The 20,115-nt window shown below is 39.2% G+C and overlaps 1 protein-coding gene across 2 annotated transcripts in view; it reads right to left on the reverse strand.

Annotated features, from left to right (window-relative positions):
* Positions 1 to 11,011, reverse strand: part of tshz2 (teashirt zinc finger homeobox 2) — a 71,097-nt gene extending 60,086 nt beyond the window's left edge. Inside the window, exon 1 of one of the 2 annotated variants that reach the window (XM_074682045.1) lies at positions 10,918 to 11,011. Coding sequence is in view for 1 of the 2 variants with exons in the window: in XM_074682044.1 (XP_074538145.1) it covers positions 4,800 to 4,839 (40 nt within the window). In the remaining variant the exon portion in view is untranslated. Of the gene's footprint in view, positions 1 to 4,799; positions 5,469 to 10,917 lie in introns of those variants that run through there. The other variant, XM_074682044.1, reaches the window with a different exon arrangement.
* Positions 11,012 to 20,115: the final 9,104 nt, after the last annotated feature.

Consider the following 20,115-nt stretch of genomic DNA (forward strand, 5'->3'; position numbering starts at 1 on the left):
CTCAATGTCTCACAACTGCATGTTCAAAAACCTATTTGTCATCTTTCTGGGATTTAGCTGTGAACGTTATTACCTGACTCAACCTTAATGCTGCAGCCAATCAAATCCCTCGTTTTATGCCTTGGGAAAAAAAAAAAGTTAGAAAAGAAACTTAGAATTTAGGGCTGGGATGATTTGCTTTTCTTCCGATTTGATTCTTTTACAATTTCTGGGTGGGTTTTATTCCTGATATTCTGGACATTCCTGATTTTGTTTGGTTTTTAACAACAGACCAAGTAAAAAGGTTTAATTATGATGATGATGTCTATAAACTATGCAGGAGCCATAAACAACTAAAATGAAGGACTAAAATAAAAATTAAAAAATAAAATAAAATATTTTTTAGCTTTTTTAAAAAGGCAACTTTCAGAAGACAGTGACTTTATAGGGGCATCATAATCCAAAAGAATTATTTTAAACATTGTGAACCATAGTGTCACAATGATTTTTGTTTACAGGTGTTTTTACACTGCCTTAATGAATCAAAACTACACATTTAAAAAAAAATAAAAAAAATAAGGGCAAATTCGCTAAAAGCTGTCCTTATACACCTGCTTTCTGCATCTTTTTCGGATTTAGCTGTGCAGGTTATCACCTGACTCAGCCTCAGTGCTGCAGCCAATCAAATCCCTCGTTTTATGCAGAGATTTGTTTGGGGGGGCTGATTCGATTTGAATTGCGATTCTTGCAATAGTCTGGACATTCCTGATTTTCTGTCTGCTTTTCAACAATAGACTAAGTAAAAAAGTTTTAAAATGATGATGATGATGTCTACAAACTATGTCAGAAGCCATGCTTTCCCTCACATGTGAGTCAGTTTTTAGGGTTTATTCAGGGGATCTGACATCTCAACTTTTTTCCAACTCAGCTCATAAAGAACTAAAATGAAGGAGTCAAATAAAATAAAAATAAAACAATTTTTGTTTATTTTTATAAAGGCATCTTTCAAAAGAGGGTGATTTTAAAGTGGTAGAATAATTCAAAAGAATTGTTTTATAACATAATTTTGCAAGGATTTTTGTTTACAGGTGTTTTTATTCTGCCAAAAGTTGTCATAAACCAGCCGCTATTTGTCATCTTTCTTGGATTCAGTTGTGCAGGTTATTACCTGACTCAACCTTAATGCTACAGCCAATCAAATCCCTCGTTACATGCCGCTAAAAAAAAAGTACATCAAAACTCAAAACCTAGGGGTGGGACGAGATGCCTTTTTCCCAAATTGATTCTTTTACGATTTTTGGGCTGCCAATTGGATTTGAATTGTGATTTTTGTAATATTTTGGATTTTCCTGATTTTTAGTTTGCCTTTCAACAACAGGCCGAGTGAAAATATGTCAGGAGCCATGTTTTCCCTCACATGTGAGTCAGTTTTTAGAATTTATTCGGGGGATCTGACACCTCAACTTTTTTCCAACTCAGCTCATAAACAATCAAAATGAAGGGCTTAAATAAAATTTCAAAAAAAAAAATCACCAATTAAAATCATCAAACAAAAACTCCTGATACTACGATACATCCATTTGTATAAAGATAGCTAAAAAAATATGAGCATTCATGTGTACGTTTGAGCAGAAATCCTCAGTCTCCTCAAAACTGCAGGTACCAGAGCTCAAATGTCGCCTGTAAACAAAAAACTCAGCCCTCCAAATCTAAAACAAACCTCTGAATTAAAGTCCAGTGAAAGGCTATCATTCTTCCTCGTTGTTGATTTACAACAATAGCCAAACAAATTCAAGCAAATCATAGAAAAAGAGCCGTGTTGTGATAATGGCTGCAGACAAAAGAACAGTGTGCTAATGCAGTGGGAAATAAAGGAGGTGGTAATCTGGTATTAAAAAAAATAAAATAAGACCCCCTTGTATTTTCTGCCATTTTCCTCCCCAGCTTTTGTCACTCAAAATGGACTTCCTTTCTCTACCTAAACTGGATAAACAACATCTGCCTTGATCGTAGGATGTTTTCTGAACAAACCACTTAGGAGGAATTCCTGCTAGCCAATTCCCACAAGCTGCTGTCAGTCACTGGCTGGCACTGCAACACTTAATGCCTTTGTCTGTTCTCCAATTTATCTTGTTAACAGCAAATTGGGCTAACGGTTTGAGGCACAGAGCTATTGTAAAAAAAAAAAAAAAAAAAAAAACAGTAAGAGGGATACTCCCACGGCCGCTAAAATAACATATGGCTGCCTTCACTCAAAAATGCATCCCGTGCACTTATAGGGCTTTAGGTTCACGCCGTATATAAACCTGATACACAAATTTCATCCAGGAATCTGGAGCCTGATAGCTCTGTGAAGCTTTCTCAGTGATAAAGCAAAAGGTTTAGAGCATCCTCTCCTGCACCGGTGAGTAATTGGCGTTTTTGAATTACCATACAAACCATGTATGCAAAGGAAGTAAATCAGATACAACTGGCCTTTACTGGTGCATCTGTGGTCCCACGTTTACAAATACGCCTATTAATAATACAAGTCCCAGAGGAGATTACAAACACCCCGGATGCAAAGTGTCCTCAGAATTGATGCTTTTTTTATTCTGAAGTAATACCACCAAGAGAGGATGCTGCATCTTTAAGAGCCCCACGACTACAGCTAAAAAAAAAAAAAAAAAAGGAAAGAAACCTTTTCCTTAGCATCTTCCATGCTCTTATTTCAATACTCCTCTCCTTGTTCCCCCTCCACACATCATTAAACATATTATTATAACATGACTGTCAGCCCGCGTCTCTCTTCGCTCCATTCTTGCTCTGCCAGGTAATCAATTTGTCGTCACTCTCTGTAACCCCAGTAAAGTCATCAAGTGAAATGAGTTACAGCTGCAAAGAGCCTTCAAGAATACAGGAGAAGGAGGGGAGGAAGGGGGGTGAGGAAGGGAAAAAAAAAACGCGAGAAAAATGACAACACAGCCCAGGAATATTCCACCGCTTGATAGCACATCCCAGGTCTTGAAGATGAAATATTAATGCACAATTTGTTTATCTGCAGGCCCACATCTCTCCGGTGCCGAGCTGTTAATTTTCTATCGGCACAGACAACGGATCAGTCAGTCATGAACTCTTCACAGCCATTACCGGGAGACATTTTGATTAAGTATTCCTAATGTAGTGGATAGGAAAGAATGAAAACACTCTGCCTGCCAACTTTTGATTGACCATTAAGCCACTGATGAATGTGCCTGTCAAAGAGGAGACAATTACCTCAACAATGAAGAAACTCTTCTGGAAGGCTTATTTCTCTATAGGGCTGACACATTTACCAGAGTACAGGCGAGGCAGCTGAGAGCGTGTAAAGGGATCACTTAGGCATCTCCTCAAAAAAGTTCACTGAATAAAAAAGCAGGGGGGCTTTGTTTTGAAGAAAAGGGGGCTTTCTTTTTCTTTCTTTTTTTTTTTTTTGGAGGCTGAAATGTGGGAAAAATATTTAGTGTGGGACTGTATGCCAGCGAGTGCTTCTGTGTGTACATGTGTATGCGTAAACTGAGAGTGTGCCGAGCAGATAAGGGTCTCAGTATCTTAAGCGGGTATAAAGAGACGCTATTATTGGCAGGGAACAATCGCCATCTGGTTGCTACATCCGCAACCATAATAAAGACTGATAACTTCTCAACACACACACCACAAGCGAGCGATTGCATCCTCCTCGAACAATGAAATATGATTGATCAATCTGGTTTCAGGCCACAGTCTCTCCGTCATAATGAGGCACTTTTTTTTTTTTTTTTTTAAGGAGGAGGAGGAGGAGGGGGTGTATGATAATTCAGGAAGTGGTCAAAGCTGCAGAGAGGAAAGGTCAGAGGTGAGAGTGATTTAGAGGCATGTGAATTTTGAGCGTTCACACACTTCATCTAAGGCCTTTTTGGGGAAAATCAGATTATTAATCCACCAGGCGCTTCATTAACATGACAACATAAACGTTAGTGTGAAAGTATCCTAAAAGAAAAGTGTGTGTGCATCTTCCTAACACTGCCAGCTCAGCAGCAGCAGCAGACGAACTGCATCTATGTGTGTGTGTGTGTCTTAATGTGTGTGTGTGAGTGAGTGTAACCCATTCTCCATTTGTCCATAAGATTATGAGGAGTTCACACAGAGTTCATCTGCTACGGATACAGCGGCTCCACATCTTTCAGCCCCTCTCTACACTTCATGCGGGTCAAATCAAACACAGCCAGGGAGGCTTTTTTCCTTCTCAACTGCGAGCGCTTTAAAAACTTGGACTTCCAGATCAATGAGTGACTAAACGCTTTGTGACATGTTATTGGATTATGTGAGGAAAACTACACAGCTGTTTTGTTGTCCTTTTAAACCCTGATAAACTGTTTACCTCTGCTTTTGCCTCTTTTTTCTTTTTCTTATCTTAGTACCAGACCTCTGACTGCAGGAGCAGCTTGAGATGCTGCAACTTCCACCTCCTTTTGTTTTAATTTGACTTTCTCACATCAGTGTGTGTGTGTGGGGGGGCCCCCCAGGGAGGAGATCATTTCTTAAATGTTCAATTTTCAGACAAATAAAAGCACTTCTTCACTTATATAATAACTCCAGCCTGCTGAATCCACACCAACAAAAACCTGCTCACACGGGACAACATCCTTGTAAATCCGAGGGGCTGTGCGTGTCTAAAAAAAGGGTCCCACATGATAAAAGTTTGAGAGGGAAACCCTGTGTGAAAAGCAAGCGATGTGCAGACCCGTAACAAGGCGAACACACACACATCACACTCGTATTAAACAGGTTTTTTGAAAGGGGAAAGAAAGAAATCCGCTTACCCGCAGCCCGTTTGGGCGCCTGCTGTTTCCTCCGTGGCATTTTTTGGAGTCGCGGTTCACTACAGTGCCCAGGTGAAATCTGAATGCGGGCTACGATAGTCCATGCATAGAGGGGGAGAGTGTGTGTGAGGCTTTATTGTGGCTCTCGGAGTACTTCGGTCTCTCCCCCTGTACAAAAAAAATCCAGAATCGCTTGCAGCAGGAAGGAAACAGCTGTTAAATCGGTCTTTCACCTTCTTCTTCTTCTTCTTCTTCTTCCTCCTCCTACGGGGGGCGAATCGTCTCCTTTCACCATCCGTTTTTGTCCATCAGTGCCTCATACGGTGATCGACGTGTGTCAGTCAGTCCTGCGGGCAGTTTAAAGCGGACAATATGTGCGGGGAAAGCGCGTAAAAAGCGTTTGGTAATGGTACAGTATATTACGCACGGTGCAGGCGAGGGGGAGAGGCGATGCCAGCAGACATCGATCCATAGAACAAACTGAACATTAAAAACTCCTCCCTCCTCGCCTGGACTTGATGATGGCAGCGAGACATTTGTTACACTAGATAACCATGAGTTTATTAAAGGAACAGAGGCCAGGGAAAAGAGAGCAGCCCGGGCTGTGAGCTGCTCCTGCTGCTGCTGCTGCTGCTGCTTTCTATCACTCTCTGTCTCTGCTCGCTGGATTTCCATGCAGCCCTTTTTTCCTGCTTTTCCAGATCCTACAGCTTCCGCTTTGCTCGCTGAATGAAAGACTGAAAGTTTGTGAGATTTGCGACAGATTTGAATGAAGCGCTGCGTTCACGATCGACAGTTTAGCTTTTCCCTGAGACATAAAGCTGTTTCCTGGAAAATAAAGCACATCGATCCTTTAAAATACTTGGTAGGCTGGATTTAAAAACATTAGACTTCAAAAAGTAGCTTGAAGATGGAATTTTACAACTTTCATTGCTATAATTTGGCGTAAAAACAGTAAAATTATAAGATTTGGCTTCAAAACATAAATAATCAAACCAACTGAAATCTATTTTTATGACTACACCACAAACTGACCTTTAGTTTTCACTTCTCCATGTGACTTTTGTCAGTCTGATCACTTCCCATTAGGGATGGGTACATTTCACACTTGAAACGATACTGGTACCAATGCCCGGTACCTGGCAATCGGTACCAGTACTCAACGCTACCAATTTTCGGTACTTTTTTGTGTTTATGTGGTAAAAAATAACAATTTGTTTAGTAATATAATATATACATTTTTTTCAACTGAACATATTTATTCGTCAATTTGTAATCTTGCAATGCTGTGTTCATGTCCGGCATGGAAAATCTCCTTCTCTTCCACTCCCTCATAGTCACAAGGATGTGTTTAGGTACATAAACATGGTACCTTTTGATTTTACATGAATCGGTACCTGGTACTTTTGACAGAATTCGGTCAGTACCTATAAAAGAACCTAGTTCGGTACACATCCCTACTTCCCATATGATGATTAATTAGACATGCCCTGATTGATTGGCCGATTTCCTTAATTTTGGGGGATCTGTGATCATCCCATCCTCACATATGAAACTGATCTTATATACCTCAGCCATTGTTGCTTTTTGCTCTGAGACACTAAGATTTTATTGTTCAATGATTTTCAATAAAATGAGATTGGAACATTGAAGGCATATGATGTCAGTTATTAAAAAAAAACAGTTTTGGCTTAAATTGGTATGGACAGATCAGGCTTTTTAAAGATCGGTGTCAGGCGGTGATCGGCCGTTACCGCCCTTCCTTTGGTATCTCAAACCACTGACCACGCATGTCAAAAGTCAGGCTCAAGTTCCATTTTTTATACAGCTCCCAGCATTTATCTTACAATAAATTTATTACGATACTAAAATGAATCATGTTCTCGATCATGTGTACATGTACATTTTCTGTTAAGGTCACAAACTAATCCAAAGTGTATCTATTAACGTTAGAGCCCGACCGATATGGGATTTTTGGGACCGATGCCGATACCAATACTTGGGGCAAAAAAAAGCAGATAACCAATATATCTACCGATATCCGATATATCAGCCGATATATATATAATAAATTCATTGATATACACAGGATATATACTGTATATGAACACAAATTATTATAATACCCATATGATTCAAGACAGAGACAGAACACTATTAAATTAAAACAAGGAACTTTAACTATAAAACTGTCAACATAAGAACTGTAGTGTAAACCAATGATAAATAAGAACAAGCTGTAAACACAATAATAAATAAAGAAGTCAAACTTTAAACACAGTAAGTAGAAAAAAAGTCAAACTGTAAACACACAATGAGCACAATGAACGTGCACAACGTTAAAACGCTGTATTATAGTCTTACATTAGATAACTGTGGACATGCGAAATAACGATGTTGATGTTGATTAATCGGTGACAGGCATAATCGGACCGATTAATCGGTCAGGCTCTAATTAACGTCTCACTAAACTACATTTGAATTGTGTACAGGCTGCTTGTATGACGCTAAAGCTCTGTATATTCTGCTGAAACTCAACAACTCTTCCAGCTGACGTCTTTAAATGAATGGATTAATCATGATGAAACAGTTCAAAAATCACATTAGCGGACACAAGACCAGAGTAAAGTTATGGAATGGTGCAAAGAAAACAAAAAAATAGGGGATAAAAATAGTATTTGGGGTCAAAATAGTCTTAAAATCATCATAATAACAATCCTGATAAAATCCAGATCCTGATCCCACCATAAAAACATCCTTTTCCTGGAATCGCCCTCTTGGTTTGAAATCGACATACACCGATTGATCGGTGCAGATTTCCTTAATTTTGATCAGCCCATTGCTTTATGCTCTGAGACCTAAAACTCAGGACACTTTATTGGTTGTTTAAGTTAAAACATAAAGATTTTATTGTTTCACAGGCGTTGTTCAATGACTTTCAATACAATAAGATTGGAACATTAAAGGTATATGCTGTCAGTTATAAAAGATAACAAATCAAAATCTAAATTTCTAAAGATCAGTGATCAGTGCACCCCTAGTTGTTAATGAAAATCAAAAGCATCAATCTGACTTCACAACACCTCAAACATGGCCCAACATGAATTCACAAACTGGTTTCCAAGCTGCTGTTTTTTCAGCTGCCAAAACTGAGAATAAAGTTTCTATTTGAGTCACTCTATCTAATGAGTGATTAACCCAGTGTGCTTCAGTTATTCGGGGTGTTGTCTGTCACAGCACAAACCACAAATGCATCACATGTTAACACCAGAAGAAGTGTTTTGGCTGTGTGATCTGAAAAGGGAAATGCACTTCTTCTTGTTCTGTTGCACGTTGTATCACACACTTTGATGACGACTCATGTGCCAAGCAGGGACAGAGCCAGGATTTCATTTTCAGGTGGGCCTTAAATGACGAGAGTTAGTAAATCACTATATCTATAAAGACATAGTATTGTTTCTATTTATGTTTTAATTTTATCTTTTTTTTTTTGTGCATCAGACAGCAATGGCTTTCATTGGTATCGGCTAAAGTATAGCGCTCTAATCCACCAATGGGCTGCTCTGTCTCAACTTTCCATATATTATAGTCTGTGAGAGCAGCAACATTGACTACAGTTAAATAAAAGACAAAAATCTACAGTCTTTCCCCAAATCATTCTCTAGTCCTACTGGTATAACATGAGGCTGAATGAGTCATAACTTTTTTACCAACAGGCTAAAAATGGCCAAACTTGGCTCATTTCATTAAGACAGGACATCTAACAATAACAAAAAAAAACGTAAAGGGAGAAAATTTTATAATATTCTTCCTTCAAATTGATTTAAAAAAGAAAAAAAAAGTTTTCAAAGAAAAGTTTGAGGTGGGCCTGGGACTGTTGGATGTCTGAAGAAGTTAAAGTGCCGTCCAAAGTGCTGCTTCTGAGCATGCTCAGTTTGTGTTCAAAGTCTGACAGCTGTCTGGAGGTCACTTAATGTTTGATTGAGTTTAAGGGGCGGTGAGCTAGAATTTTTCTGGGATAAAGACTCCGTCTCCCATGAGCACTAGCATCCTTTGTCGTGAGACAATGACTTTTACCAAAGTTTTACCGAAGAGTAGATCTACTTTTCTTCTGATCTAATCCAATCCACTTTATCTATACAACACATTTAAAATACAATCAAGTTTCCCAAAGTGCTGCACAATAAAAATCAAATACAAACATCAACGAAGCAAATAAAATGATTTAAAATAACACAATAAAACCAATAAGACCCATAAAAACAAAAGGGTTAAGACCATTAGAGACACAAAAGGGCAGAGATCACACAACTCTCATGCTAAATTAAAAGCCAAAGAATAAAACAAGTTTTAAGATGGAATTCAAAAGTTTGAAGGGTGAGGGTTGGTTTTTATTTCCATAATTTGGGAGACACCTCTAACTGGATACATATTTGTAGTTATGTAGCGCTATTATCAAACACTAGGGATGGGAATTTAGTGTAATTTCTGTATTGGAATATTCTAAACATCTAATGAATGAATATTTGAATACTCTGTATTCGGTTGTTTTCCCATGTTAAGGATGCAGATACCTTTAAGATGACAGAAAAAGTGCATTACAATGTTTTACAGTACATTTTTCACAACTAAAGCTCCCCTTTGGGTTGAATTTGGCGCCCCCTGTGGATTAAGTTGGTATCTCATAACTTACTTATGTTAGGGGTGGTTTTCTGAAACTCTGCTTTCAAACTGTTTCACAGAATATTAAAATTAAACTTTTTTGACAATGGACCCTTTACTCTTTTACAGCTACCCCCCTCAAAAGTCATTTGTAGGCCTTAAAATCAGCTTTAACAGCCTAAAACAATTATCTTGATACTTTTGAGCTATCTCCTGATATACAATACATATCTCGATTTTCTGTCTTTAATCACTGTATAAAATTTAAATTAAACCCTTTGATGCATGAAATGACAGCAATATTCAGAATTCAGATTCAAACAAACCCTTCAGTTGAATTTTTAAAATTTGCATTTACAATCCTTAAGCCCTCGACTCACAAGACATGTAAGCAACTTTTTTTACTTCCTTTCTCAATGGTCCCGATGTAGACACTTCATACATCTCACGTGCAACAACCTGCAATATATTGAGTATATTAGATGTATTCTCCATTACTAATCCTAATGTTAATGCTCCTACTTGCTTCTGTAAATCATTTAAGGCACCGTTTCCACAACATTTCACCTCGAAACGCACGAGGGCAGAGAAATAAAAATCTGCGTCTACAATTTTTTTTTTAAAGGCATGTCAGGCCTGTAGGTGGCGCTATAACTGTCTTGTCCAGAAGCAGCTTTTGGTAGATCTCCGTTGAAGTGGAGTTGGGCCGATCATCTGGTGTATTGGTGAATGCTAAGAGCAGAAGTGGAGCAACAGATGCACAATTTCTTGGAGAAACGCTGTTTCCGTGTCAACGAGTGGCCAATATGTAAGAAGACTTTTGCGTGTCATCCTAAAACTGTATTGTGTAAACGACCCCTTAGAGGCCTCTGTGTTAAAATCAGTCTGGTTTATAACCAGAAAATCTCCACACAGCAGCTTGAAGCAGCACCCTGCGTTTTAAGAACGCTCAGATTTTAAAGGGAGCCCCTGAAAGCCTGAACCGTTAACTTGGGTTGTTGCACAATACTCCAGCCTCTCTTTCTCTTTAAAAGCTACTCATGACCTAATCAAATATGAAGTTGGAGTGATGGATGACTTCATTTCAGAGAGACAACACCCCTCAGAGATCCAGGCTCGCCCCGGATTACAAATGGCTTCCTGATAATATTCCATCACCCCATTTTGTGTCTGTCACTCATTTCGCCAATGATAGCAGAGACCTCCCGTGAACTCCACCTGAACCTGAGCGATCAATCACGGCTCGGATCAAGACTGAGCCATACCTGCCTGACAGCTCTTAACACCCTGTGTGTACACAAAGCCAGCGTGTGCGGTGACAAGTTACACCAGCGCCCACCACCTTATCTCCACCAGCCCGGCCTCCACTGCTGCTGCTGCTGCTGCAACACTAACAGCTCCATCCTGCAACCAAACTTCCCCTGATTAGAGCTTTCATTTAAAACTTTCCTCTTACCTCTGGTGCGTCAGTGTCAGCGGCAGATCCACGTGCAGATGGTGGGATTTGTCATCCCTTTCGTCTTGATGAGCTCTTCCTCACTCACATGGTTGCAATTCTCATACCTGGCTGCTCGAGGATTTTCCGGGATACAACTTCGACAGATTTCACTTTCAGTGTGATCCTCTGCTGTAACAAAATGTGACAAACATATGTCTTGTTAGTGCTTTTTTAAAATTATTTTGCAGCCACCTGTAGCTTGGGAAAAAAGAAGCTTCTCACTTACAGAAAAAAGACAGAAAACTCACGTAAACTTTGACCTCAGTGTGATTACAGATTTTTTCACCACAGCTGGAGATTGAATCATAAATTTAACTTGAAGAAATGTTAAAATCTTCCAAGTTACACAAGCAGATATTTCCTGAAACTTGAAATCTTTTATCTCACATCTCATCAAGAAGTGAGCAGAGTTTTTGCATTCTTCAAATGTTTGTTTTGAGCTTTAACGCCCGCGTAGGCTCCCGGATAGAAAAAGTGCCCACATTCTTTGGAAGTCACTCCTGGCACTTCTGGAAGAGAGTCCGGCTATTTTTTTATTTTTTATTTTTTTGACTCAAGAGCTTCAGAAATCGCTTTCTACAACAGCGAGAGTTTTAACCTCCTCACATTTAAGCTCTGAGAGATTTCGATCTGTCTATTCTGGAGCGTTTGTGGAGCAGAGATTCAGCCGGATTCAGGCAGTGTTGAGGGAAACAAACCCAGGACAGATATCAGAGAGAAAGATCAGACTGTGCTGCATCAGTGTCTGAAACTAAACCCAACAAATCATGCAGCTGATAACGGCCTGCAGCCTTAATAACATTAAAAATGATTTATCGCATTGTGTTCTTGTACAAGCTTTAGGCAAATCAATGAAAAAACGCTGTCAGTCCAAACAACAAAAACTAAGTTTCAAAGCTATTTTAAGTTCCTCACTGATGCTGATAAAGGTCCCATTTATGTCTGACACCCTCTGCTGATAGGAGATATTTTTGGATTCTCATATTGACAAGCACAACTTTGATCCAAAAGGTGTCAGGGTGATGATTTACAGCGAGTTCACGCATCAGACAGCACAACACTCTGAATGATGATAATTTGTGAATTTAGCAACCAGAAATAACTGTTTTTATTAACTGATTTAGTTTCAGAAAAATGTGTAAGGGCACATGAAATTGATGTCTTTAAGATAAATAGGGGAGACCGGGTATGGTGGTAACACTTTTTGCTTCAGCGTCTCCAACTCAATGAATTTTTGAGTCAGAGTTCTCAAAATTAAGCACAAAGTTCCCATATTTGTGGGCTCACCAGGTGATGTCAAAAACATGGTGGTCCTTTGTTACAACCTACCCCACTACCAGGTAGCTGTATTAGCATATGGATTGAAATTAGCATGGGAAATATGCATCAAATTTTGAAATGAAATGATCATATGAGTCATACCTTACGGTATAGCATGGTAGAATTGGTGGTGTTACAACTCTCCCCATGTTACAACCATACCCAGTCTCCCCTACTTAGAGAACTTTACTGAACTGGTCAGACAAGAGAGTAAGAGGATTTCTTTATATGATTGATTTCTTAATTTCTTTATTTTTTTAAAGTCCAAAAACCAAAACGGATACCTGGACTTTGTTATCAGCTGATTGAGATACTCATCCGACCAGATACCTGCATGAATTTAACATGCTTTGAAATATGAGGATGAGACAGAGAGTTTGGCAACTTCAGGCTTTTCTAACTTTTTAAAAAATAAAATTAGTTATATTTAAGATGGCTGTATTATTCTTATCATATGGGATTATAAATGAGTAAATATGTGGTGAGTTAATCTTTTGCAAATTGCCAGCAGAGTTGTTGTTGATCATTATTGGACTGTTCCCCAAACCGGAGTGCATCTATAATTTTTATCATTTTAACTTGAAAATGATACCCTAAGGTTGAGGGTTCCACCCCAGGCTCCTCAAGTGTGTTGTCGCACTCATGCCGACTGCTTTTGGACAAGTTTGATGATGTGTTAGCTTAAGATGTTGCTGTTAGAGTTGTGTTGGTTTGTATCAAACTGATACCCAAACCAAAGTCAGATTGCCGGACCCCTAATTTTAAGTTCTAGGGGCTATAATGCCTTTAATCAGAGGAGAGGACAGCAGGTAGGGCAAGAAACAGGGCGAGAGCAGAAAGTGACATGAAGGAAAGAAGCTACAGGCTGGATTCAAACCCAGGCCGTCCGCGCAAGGGCTAACCCTCATAGAGCGCGACCTAGACCACTAGGCCATCTACGCTCCAAGATCCCAAATTTTTATTGTTTTCAGATGGAAATGAGGCGACCATGGCTCAATGGTAGAGTTCTCGATTCCAAGGTGTAAGGTTTGATGCCCAAGCCCCTGCAGTGTCCTGATGCATGCCATGAACACACGCCAAACACATGCCAAAAAAATTGCAAACACATGCAGAACAAATGCTTAACACACAGCGAACAAACGTCAAACAAATGCTGAAAACACATGCAAAACAAATGCGGAAAACACGCTGAATGAATGCTTAACACTAACTGAACAAATGCCGAACACATGCTGAACACACACTAAACAAATACTGAACACACCTGGATCAAATGCTTAACGCACACAGAACACATGCCGAACATATGCCAAACAGAGACCCCACAAATGCAAAACACACACCGAACAAATGCAAAACACACGCAAAACAAATGATGAACACATGCAGAGCAAATGCCCCACACTGGACACATGCGTAACACACATGCCAAACAAATGCCAAAAACATACCGAAAACACGCCAAACACACGCAAAACAACTGCCAACACACACTGAACACACAGTTGTTGTTAAGTCATTATTGAACTGATACTAAATCAAGAATTGGATTGGCGTATTTCTTCTTTTTCTCACTGAGATGGACACCTTTACCCAGAGAGTCCATGAACTTGTCAGGGAAAAAAGGGAGACGAGGGCACAGGGGAACTCACCCACTTCAACACGTGGTTTTCGCCTCCAAAGAGGAAATAATTGAGCTGAATTTTGACTGTCTTCTGAATGTGTCCTTCCCTTCACACCACAGCTAGGAAATTTCCTTCCATGGGGCGTCACTAGCTACCAGGACGCCGAATATCTATACATTTTATATTTGAAAATAATCAACTGACCTTTGATTAGCTTAACTGTCAGAGAAAGCTTAAAATCTCTCAGAAGACGAGCAAACAAACATAAGACAACATTTTAGAGTAGCATAAACTTTGACGGATTTGTGGCTTTTAAGGCCACATCTTTGCTTATTTGGTTACTCTTTGAAAAACAGACGTATGTAGGGAGGTGGTGGAGACCAAAACAGAGCTAAAAGGTCCAAGCACAGACCTTGAATGGTTTATAATATCTTTATGAAATGACACTAAATGTTTTTTTTTTCCGTTTGTGGCTAATTTAGTTGGTCAAAAAAAGGTTTTTCTTTTAAAACTTACAAACTGATAAAAACATCCTTTCATTTCAGCCAGCCCAGTGTGAAGGACAATCCTGCAATTAAGCTGTTTTATTTCTCTTTTTTTTCCCCTCATCTCTGACATTTGTGTCTGTCTTCTTCCTCTCCCTAACATTTCAGTCAGATTTAATTGGTTAGATCTCAGCTCACAGAGTTCAAGTATTTCAAACTGTATTCTTGAAAATCTAAGTGAATGTAAATTGCCTTTTTTTTTCTGGGGCACCTTTGAGGAAATTAGATCATTTTTCTCAGTTGTTCATTATGGCTTTGTAGGTTTGTTGCTTTAACTCTCACAGAAGATTTAGAGGCACTTTTTAATCCAACTGTATACTCAGTATAAATATACTAATGCATATATATATATATATATATATATATATATATATATATATATATATATATATATATATATATATATATATATATATACATACAGCTTTACACTTTATCTAAAGAATTAAACACAAAAAAACTTTGAAAGATCCAAACATGTCAGTCTCAACCTGAAACTGCTTCCAGTATCCTCAGCATGTGTACTTTTTTATTTACAGCCTTTAGGATATAGGGAGTCTAATTATAAGCTCTTATAGTGATCAAAGGATGACGGTCTAGGAAATCCAAACCCGTCTTTAATCCATGGATAAAATTTCATGTACAATAGAAAGCCCGTGACTGAAGTCTGGTTTTAAAACGTTCAAAGCTGAACAACAACATATGCATACAGTCAAAAGCAGCTGCTTGATTCCTTTTTTAAAGATTCGATTCATGTGCTACTTGTGAAAAACATAAAACAAAGAGCTTTTACTAAATCAGAGCATGTCTTAAAAAATAGGAGTTTTTCAGATGTTTGATTGACAAGCAGTTAAAAATAAATTTGGCAGAGCTTGAAAATAGTGCAGCGATATAATATCATAAGCTTAATGTGAGCTCGTTTCAAGTGGATGAAAAGGACTCCCATGAAACGGGAGGGTGGTGATCATACAAACATTTAAAGCAGGAGAAGACTTCACTTGTACATGTATGATGACGTCATTAAATTTGGATGTAAATTACTGTAAATGAGTCGGTTTAAGAAACACGTCTAAACAAAGAGTAGTGATGGTTATACACACAGAGCCGTGCTGTCCCACCCTGTGTTAGAAGAAGAGAGAGGAGTTGAAAGTAGGTGAAGGAGCTGATGTGAGAGTTGCTGTTGTTGTTGTTGTTGAAAGCAGTTAAAGGAGCTTTGTGGGACTCAGCGTGTTTGTCCTCGGGGCTGAATGTAACAGATGACAGAGATCATTGGAGCTTTTTTCCACATCACTCACAACTTACTCCTTTTCACATTTTTATAGTGTACTATGGAGACACAGACACCATTGTTGCACTGTTTGTACCTAATGTTCTTGACAAGTGGGTACCAGTCGTTCTCCCTCTGACAGGTGTTAATACCGCACACTTTCTGTATGTGACTCCGTTTGATTCGGAGCTGCCGTGGTCTTTCAGCGCATGACGAAACGGTTGGAATGTACGGTATGTGTAACATGTCAGGCAGCTCTCATTCACTGTTCTCACTGGTGCTTCTGAAGAGTGGTGAATTATGATTATCATACAGACCACACACTCCAAGATCATTTGAAGTCCGACCTGAGGCAGAGGGAGATGACATTGTGGAAAGGCCGATATTATCCCCTTGAGGTGGGAGCAGGGCTGAACTGAGGAGGACTTTTCCCCAAGAAGCGGCCTTATCAGTGCTGCAACTTTACGAAAATACACACGTCAGTATGTGGTTGATCTTTTAACCCACACTGGGATGTGTCGCCCAAACCAAGGAAACAGAACTTAACACTACCTAAACACAGGTATCAATGTGACAAATGGAGCTCAGAGCAGGTTTAAAAGTATCTTTAAAAGAGGTGTTGCTAGCATAAAGAAAAAGAGAAATAAGAGGCCAATGCAGACGTTAAGGGGTACCTTAAAACAGACAAAATTATATATAATTTTAGATTAAAAATGAGCATTTTAATCGACTTTAAAGACTACTTTAAACAGGCAAAACAGCATAAAACAAAGCCTGGGTACCCTAAAACAGGTATCTCTTGCGTAAGAAAAATGGGCAATCAACCTCAAAATAGAAGGAAAAGACAATCTTAAATCAGGCTGAAGTTAATGTACACATGATGAAAACTTCCCTTGAAACAGTGGTAATGAGATACGTTAAAACAGGCTAGATGCTTGAAAGCCATGATGAGATCAGAGTCTGACAAAGAAGCTGATGGTACCCAAAAAAAATAGCCTGGGGTGTGAGAAAAAGTGAATTTCAACCATAAAATAGAAGCTTAAAGAAAACCTTTAAACAGTCTGTAAGAGACGCATCAGGGTAATCTAAAACAGGCCAAAAAAGGCAAAACAAAGATACGATCAGAGGTTAACAATATGTGTCAGGGTACCTCAAATTAAGCACACTTAAGTGTCAGAAAATGGAAGAATCAGGCCCCGTTTGCACAACATTTCATCCAAAAACGCTAAAATGCAGTGAGAAAAATCTGCATTTACACTAAAACGCTGAGCAACTGAAAACGCTGTAGTAAGCATGCCAGGCCTGTACTTAGCGCTATAACTGTCTTGTCCAGAAGCGACTTTAGGTAGATCTCCACCAAAGTAGGGTTGACGTGCTGATCATCTGGTGTATTAGGGAATACTAAGTTAATAAGTGGAGCAACAGATACTCATTTTGTTGAAAGACAGTCAGCAGATTCAGCACAAACACAACATGGCAGTCCATGGCGATCGCAACAACGGTGTCAGCAGTTCGGAAGAATTCCACTCTGGAGGCCGTTTTCAAAAGTTTGCATTGTAGGTCGACTGAAACGCTATTTCCATGTAAACATGAGGCTGAAACGCAACAAAACGTTTGCATTCCCCCCTAAAACCATTGCCGCCTTGACGGCCCCTCAGTTAAACAGCTTAACAGTTCAGAATGAATTAATAAAAGTAAAGCTTGAAAATGCTAATTAGGTATCTCAAAACAGGCTGAAATACACATAAGCTTAAAGATAGATGTAGGGTACATGAAAACAGGTAAACTGTAGTATTAAAAGCAAGGGGTTCAACCTTTAAATTAAAGGTAAAGAGGACCATAAAACAGGTTGAAGTTTAAGTTAATAAGAACAAAAAGGGAGTTAAAACAGATACCTGAAATCAGGCTGAAAAAGGCTAACCACGCGTAAGGGAGTACCCAGGGTACCCCAAAACAAATACATTTAAGTTTCAGAGAAACAGGCAGGTACTTCAAGAGGATTTGAATGGTGCCTTAAAACTGAGACTATTATTATGCTCCTGAGCAAATCTTACAAAATAAGAAGGTTATGGAGTTTTGTGACTCTTGAAACATTTTTTTCTATTGCTTCCATTTTTGAGGTATGATAGCTCTAATTGAATTGGTGGAGACCAAAACAGAGCAACAATCAGGGTATCAACTGTAGTTTTAAATCTTCAGCAACCCTGAGACACACATTTCTTAAATTCAGTCAGCATTTCTCAGCCCCTCTTTGTGGTTTCATTTAACGACTTTTTCCTTTTCAAGTTTTCCATACGAACTTTACGAGGTGATAATATGTCACAGCTTGGATTAGAGCGGCTGCTTTTACCCACAAATGACGAAAAACAAACTAATGAAGTAAGGTAAAGAATCTGTCTTTTAAATCTGACAACGTTCGGGGGAAGTTTGAGTGGGGTACAGCAGATACAGTTAAAAATGTGTCATGTATCTTTGTATTATAATAATGCTTTAATGATTGGCTCTTTTTCTTGTTGTAGCTTCTGTCTGCTCGTGGACATCAGCTCTCAGCGGTGGGGTTAAAGTTGACTTGTGATTTCAGGTGGAAAGACACTTTGACCCAGATGTTAGCCAACCTCACATCTGTAAGAAAATGAGTGTGAAGCTGCAGCTGTCATTCACTCCTCACAGTAAGCACAGTATGTGGAGCATGAAGGCAGTTCTTTTTTAACCCCGTAACACCCAGGCAAACAATCTTTCTAACATTGCTGCTTGACCTATTTCCTCAAATGTAATATATCGTTAAAGCAGCCTTGTGAAATGGCTTAATTATTTATGCTTGATTTCAAAATGAAGAGCTTTGAGAACATGGCTCCACAGGAGGATTGACACACGCAACGCTGCTCTTACAAGCGCACACACTGAGGCACACAGGGGCCCGGATTAACTCAAAAGAAAAAAAAATTGAAAAAAAAACTTGCACACCCTTGACTGAGTTCATCCAGTGTGTTGTGCATAGAGCATTAAAGCAAGAGTGAAGATAAATGCCCTGTCAGCGCCTTTAATGATTTATTTCAAACATTTCACTTGATCCAATGAGGTTACAATCTATGGCAGGTAATTGTTTCTACAGAAAGAGATGGCATTTTGTTTGTTTTATTGAGCATTGAGCAGAGGGAACACAGTAAACCCAGGAATGGATGCACGCTCTGATATACAGTGGGGAAAATAAGTACTGAACGTGTCAACTTTTTTATCATTACATTTATTTCCAAAGCTGCAATTTAAACAAATGTTTTTACCTACATTGGTATTAACTCAAATAATCCACACATGAAAAGAAATCATGACATTCAAGTCCATAAATAATGATTATACAGAATCAAGTACGATAACACAGGAAAAAAAGTATTGAACACACCATAAAAAGGCTGTATACTTTGGCAAGGAAATGCACCATACCACCCAAAATCTGTCCACAAATTGATGGTCCTATAAAAAGGTTGTTTTTTACCAAGCAGTTAAATCCAACACACCTCATGATGGGTAAAGGCAAAGAGCTCTCTGAAGACATTCACAACCTGATTGTTGCTGGTTACAGACTTATATCAAAGCACCTGAATATTCCAGTCAGCACTGTTGGGGCCATTACTCGCAAGTGGAAGAAGCACCACCTTACCATCAACAGGCCACGCACAGGAGCTCCTTGCAAGATCCCTGACCATGGAGTCAGAAAAGATGGTCAGAAGAGTACTCAACAAGCAAAGTGCCCCAGGAAGACTTGGAGGCAGCAGGTATAATTGTTACAGAGAAAACCACAGGCAAAGTACTCCACGGCCATGGCCTCTGTGGACGCTCAGCCCACAAGACTCCATTCCTCAAGAAAAGGCATGTTGAAGCTGGTTTAAAGTTTGCTAAACAGCATCTTGACAAGCGTGTAGAATACTGGGAGAATGTTGTCTGGTCAGATGAGACCAAAACTGAACTTTTGGGCTGTCATACTACAGACCATGTTAGGAGGAGAAATGGCACTGCACATCAGCCAAAAAACACTACACCAACAGTGAAGTTTGGAGGTGGAAGCATCATGGCATGGGGTTGTTTCTCATCTCATGGTGTTGGCAAACTTCATATAACTGACGGAGCAATGAATGGAGCCATGTATGGGGAGATTCTTGATATGAATCTGCTGCCTTCCACCAGGATGATGAAGATGAGACGTGGCTGGACCTTCCAGCAGGACAACGATCCAAAGCACACAGCAAAGTTGGCTCTTAAATGGTTTCAGAAAAAGAAAATCACTCTGTTAGGATGGACTAGTCAATCACCTGACTTAAATCTAGCTGAACATTTGTGGAAAGAACTAAAGAAAAGGGTTCACCAGAGGGCACCAAAGAATATTCCAGATTTAAAAGACAAT

This window comes from Halichoeres trimaculatus, unplaced genomic scaffold (genome assembly GCF_033239565.1).
Source record: "Halichoeres trimaculatus isolate MK-OKI-2021-1 unplaced genomic scaffold, fHalTri1.1 fHalTri1_scaffold_11, whole genome shotgun sequence".
NCBI lineage: Eukaryota > Metazoa > Chordata > Actinopteri > Labriformes > Labridae > Halichoeres > Halichoeres trimaculatus.